The sequence below is a fragment of the Gossypium raimondii genome, chromosome 6 (assembly GCF_025698545.1).
Source record: "Gossypium raimondii isolate GPD5lz chromosome 6, ASM2569854v1, whole genome shotgun sequence".
Lineage (NCBI taxonomy): Eukaryota > Viridiplantae > Streptophyta > Magnoliopsida > Malvales > Malvaceae > Gossypium > Gossypium raimondii.
The window spans coordinates 17,378,322-17,382,793 of record NC_068570.1 but is presented as its reverse complement, the minus strand read 5'-3'; the positions used below and the strand labels follow the sequence as shown (position 1 = coordinate 17,382,793).

At 34.4% G+C, this 4,472-nt stretch overlaps 1 protein-coding gene and 1 long non-coding RNA gene across 2 annotated transcripts; one reads left to right on the top strand and one right to left on the bottom strand.

The window, feature by feature from the left end:
* Positions 1 to 465: 465 nt before the first annotated feature.
* Positions 466 to 1,587, top strand: LOC105771791 (uncharacterized). Its single transcript, XM_012593184.1, has 3 exons — positions 466 to 601; positions 647 to 898; positions 986 to 1,587. The coding sequence occupies exons 1-3, from the start codon at positions 466 to 468 to the stop codon at positions 1,585 to 1,587; spliced, it is 990 nt and encodes a 329-aa protein (XP_012448638.1).
* A 558-nt stretch (positions 1,588 to 2,145) lies between these two features.
* LOC105785466 (uncharacterized) lies at positions 2,146 to 3,703 on the bottom strand. Its single transcript, XR_008196602.1, has 2 exons — positions 3,616 to 3,703; positions 2,146 to 2,341 (listed from the first exon to the last, which is right to left on the bottom strand). It is a non-coding gene; the product is annotated as an uncharacterized LOC105785466 (long non-coding RNA).
* Positions 3,704 to 4,472: the final 769 nt, after the last annotated feature.

Genomic DNA, 4,472 nt, shown 5'->3' with positions numbered 1-4,472 from the left:
TCCAGCCAATGATACCTTGTTGGATAAATCTTACAGTGAAGCTTATGATATTTTGGAACGGATTGCCAACAATGATTATCAATATCCTACGACGCGAGTTGGGACTGGTAGGAGAGCTACTGGCACCATAGAACTTGATGCAATCATTTCATTGACTGCCTAGGTATCATCTTTAACTAATATGATCAAAATAATGAAGAGGCCAACTGCAGTTTAGGAGATGAAATCAGCCGAGCCAGTGTGTGTTTGTTGTGGTGAAGACCATGAGTTTGCGAATGCCTATCAAATCTAGCATCTGTGTGTTACATAGGTAATTTCAACTAGAATAATAAACCCTATTCCAACATGTATAATCCAGGGTGGAAGCAATATCCAAATTTTAGGTGGAATAATCAAGGTGCAGAGAATTTTAATAATGATGCAAGACAAAATGGCATCAGTGCACTGTCTGGTTATACTTAACCTATGCCGAGGCAAAGTGCCCAACATGGTCAGTCATCAGATTCATCATCATCATCTATTAAAGCTTTGTTGAAAGAGTATATGGACAAGACCGGTGTCGTAATTCAGAGTCAAGTTGCATCCCTTCAAGCTCTTGAGAGTCAAATGGGGCTGATAACAAATGCTTTGAGTTCGAGACCATAAGGAGCTCTACCAAGTGATATTGAGAATTCAAGAGCACAAGGGAAAGAGCATTGTAAGATAATTACTCTCAGAAGTGGGACTCAACTGAATGAAATCGTTAAAGATGCCATGGTAGAAGAGGGTAAATCAGATTGCAACAATGGAAAGATTTCAGAAACGTCTGAAAATCACACTACATTTGGAATAGCTAAACAAAGTAATGTTGCAGAAGAATTAGATTATCTTGCTGATGGGAGTGTTACGGGAAAACAATGTTAGTAGCCTGAAGGACAACCACCTCCACTATTTCCTCAGTGATTTCACAATTGTAAACAAGAGGCTCAGTTCAAAAGATTTCTAGATGTCCTTAAACAGCTTCACATCAGCATACCATTGGTTGAAGCTTTGGAGAAGATGTCCGATTATGTAAAAATTATGAAAGACATATTGTCAAAGACGTGTAGATTGAGAGAATTTGAGATTTTGGCTCTCACTAAAGGGTACACAGTGGTGCTGAATGATAAATTACCTCCAAAGTTGAAGGACCCAAAGAGTTTCACTATCCCATGCTCAATTGAAAATCAGTTTATTGGTAAGGCATTATGTAATTTAGTAGCAAATATAAATCTAATACCTATGTCTATTTTTAGGAAGCTAGGAATTGGGAAAGGAAGACTTACTACAATTTCGTTGCAACTAGTTGATCGATTCTACGCAGACCCAAAAGGTAAAGTTGAGGACGTACTGGTAAGAGTAGATAAGTTTATTTTTCCAGCAGATTTTCTTGTTTTAGAATGTGAAGTTGACCATGATGTGTCAATTATTCTTGGAAGACCTTTTCTTGGTACAGGCAGAACTTTAATTGATGTGCAGAAAGGTGAACTAACCATAAGGGTAAATGAACAACAAATCACATTCAATGTATTCGATGCCTTGAAATATGCTGATGAGAATAAAGAATGACGTACCTTTGATTTGATAGAAACAACAGTGGAGGAAGAGTTCACAAGACTTTGCCCTAGAAATTCTGAAAGTGATGAAGACTTACTTGACTAAAGTGACGCAATAATTTTTGAGGACCTTGGTGAACTTGAAAAAGCCAATCATCTTGTGGATAAACTGTAACACCCCTTACCTTTATTTGATGCCAGAATAGGGTACGAGGCATTACTAGAACACACACTTGTAAACGTATTAAACCGAGTCATAAAATTTCATCCATATTAAAAATTTTTCAAGTTATTATCTTTGAGTCTCTAAATAGGGCCTACAAGGCCCAATACATACTTTGGAAGTGGTCCGAGACTAGACCGAGAACTTTGGAAAATATTGGACAATTTCTTGAAAATTGGGGAGTACACCCGTGTCCAAGGCCATGTTCTTCACACAACCATTCACGTGCTTCACTTTCCATAATTAATCATCACATACTCATTCAACCAAGTCATGCAAGCTTGCACATCCACAAAATACAACATCATAAACATATAGCTCAACTAATATTAGCCAACCTCAATGGCCTTTTTCAAAATGAACTATCAAATATTATAGGCCAACATTTTAGGCCAACCCATAATAACATATACACACATAATCAAACCCCTATACATGCCATAGACTTAAAAATACTTGAAGATCGTTGATACAATACCAATCAATAACTTGTTAGTGTGATAGAATCTCCGACGACCTCCAACTCGAGCTAGCATCTGTGACACTATGGGAAAAAGAAAGAAAGGGAGAGTAAGCATTATAGCTTAGTAAGTAGGTATGTAAATAATAAGTGATTTATTAACAGGCTTTTATAAATCTCCACAATATGTTCTTAAGATATTTCAATCATAATTACACATAGTTCCACTATGTATTCATGTTCATCTCAAGCTATCTACTCGAGTCACAGTCACTAAATTATTTATATCTTGAGCTACAAAACTCAAAATTAAGATCCACTAATTTTTTCCAATACTAGACTCGCATATCTTATTACCATAAAATTTTTAGAATTTTCGGTTTAGCCAATATGTACAGTTTATTCTTTAAAGTTTTCCCGGTTCTGCTGTCTGACAGTTCTGCCCCTCCTTCACTAAAAATTAATTATCTCCTCATACGGGATTCTGATGACATTCCTATTTGTTTCTCTTTAAAATAGACTCATTCAAGATTTTAAACATATAAATTATAACCCATAATTATTTTTTTACAATTTTAATGATTTTCCCAAGTCAGATAAGAGGATTCCGAAATCATTCTGACCCTGTCTCACTAAAATTCAAATATCTCATAATATTAAATTATTTTGCTTACATTGTTTCTTTTATATGAAAATAGACTCAATAAGATTTAATTTTATATCTTATTCAACTTCTAATTCAGTTTTCACCATTTTTGGTGATTTTTCAAAGTCACACAACTGCTGCTGTCAAAAACTGTTTTATTTCTAAATTTCACTCTTTCATGTTTTCTTTATAATAACTTTCATTGTAACACTTACTCCGTATCAATGTTACCAAAGTTCGATCATATATCAAGTACATTTCTCATAAGTTTACACACACATACCTGCACTTATTTATCACATAGTGATATTTGTTTACACTTAGTCATTTCCCGTTGAACACATCAGAATAATAATGGATACTCGGTGGCCTGCACATAGTACCACCCTTGTAGCCAAAGCTACCTTCTTCACAAAGTGGCCTTTACATAGTACCACACTTGTGACCAAAGCTATCTTTCTTCACAAAGTGGCCTTCACATAGTACCACACTTGTGATCAAGCTATCTGTTCTCAAAGTGGCCTTCACATAGTACCACACTTGAGTCACTAGTGACATATCACTTGTATCCTATTCTATTCCTAATGTTCAACCGAGAAATTTCTCACTTTTGATACTTGTCAATTTCATTCAATATTCAGCCATATTTCATAAAACATAATAAAATATGATAACGTAAGTAATAACGATGCATTATTTACATACATCTTACCTCGGTAGCACAATCGGTGAAAAGGACTTATTCGTCATATTCTTTGTTTTTCCCCCGTTCTAAGTCTGAATCTCGTTTTCCTTGATCTATAACAATACATTTAATTCATTTATTCATCCTGCTACTCAAATTAGGCTAAATTCATATTTTGGCAAAATTTACATTTTTGCCCCTAAACTTTGTCATATTTACACTTTTTCCCCTAGCTTGTAAAATGATTTTTATTCAATTTCCTTGTATTTCAAGCCTAGCTGAACCATTTTCATAACTATAGCAGTCCAGAATTTCCATTTATTCACACACTTACGTACATTTTACAATTTTTTTACAAATTAGTCTTTTTTGACAACTTCATCGGAAATCACTTTGTAAAAGTTGTTTACTACACACCGAACATTCATATTATACCATTAAACATAAAAAATCAAGCATTTCACATATGGGTAAATTTTCAAATCTCAACCCTAGCTCAAATAAATGGTAGAAATAGAGAGATCGTGTTACGAGGATTTCAAGCTTGGAAGCTTGAAAAACCCTAGCCATGGTTTCTTCATGCAACATTCGGCCATATCTTGAAGATGGACACAATTTTTATTTGATTTTGGCTTTTTAATTCTTTTAATTACTAAATGACCAAAATGCCCCTAACTTAAAAATATCCTACTTCACTTATCTCATGTCCATTTTTGTCCAACAGTTTAACCAATGGTTTAATTACCATTTAAGGACCACTAATTTAAAACCCCATTCCACTCAAGTACCTGTATGAACTAGAACACACATTTTTCATCTATTTCAATTTAGTCCTAAATATTAATTCAGATACCCAAACAATAAAATTTCGTAACGAAAATTCC

Bases quoted from the DNA above. Each gene is read 5' to 3' on its own strand.
- LOC105771791 (XM_012593184.1), top strand. From the start codon at position 466: ATGCCGAGGCAAAGTGCCCAACATGGTCAGTCATCAGATTCATCATCA. The intron at 602-646 runs GTCAAATGGGGC...CGAGACCATAAG, and splicing joins ATCCCTTCAAGCTCTTGAGA to GAGCTCTACCAAGTGATATT. The intron at 899-985 runs GTTAGTAGCCTG...AAAGATTTCTAG, and splicing joins GAGTGTTACGGGAAAACAAT to ATGTCCTTAAACAGCTTCAC.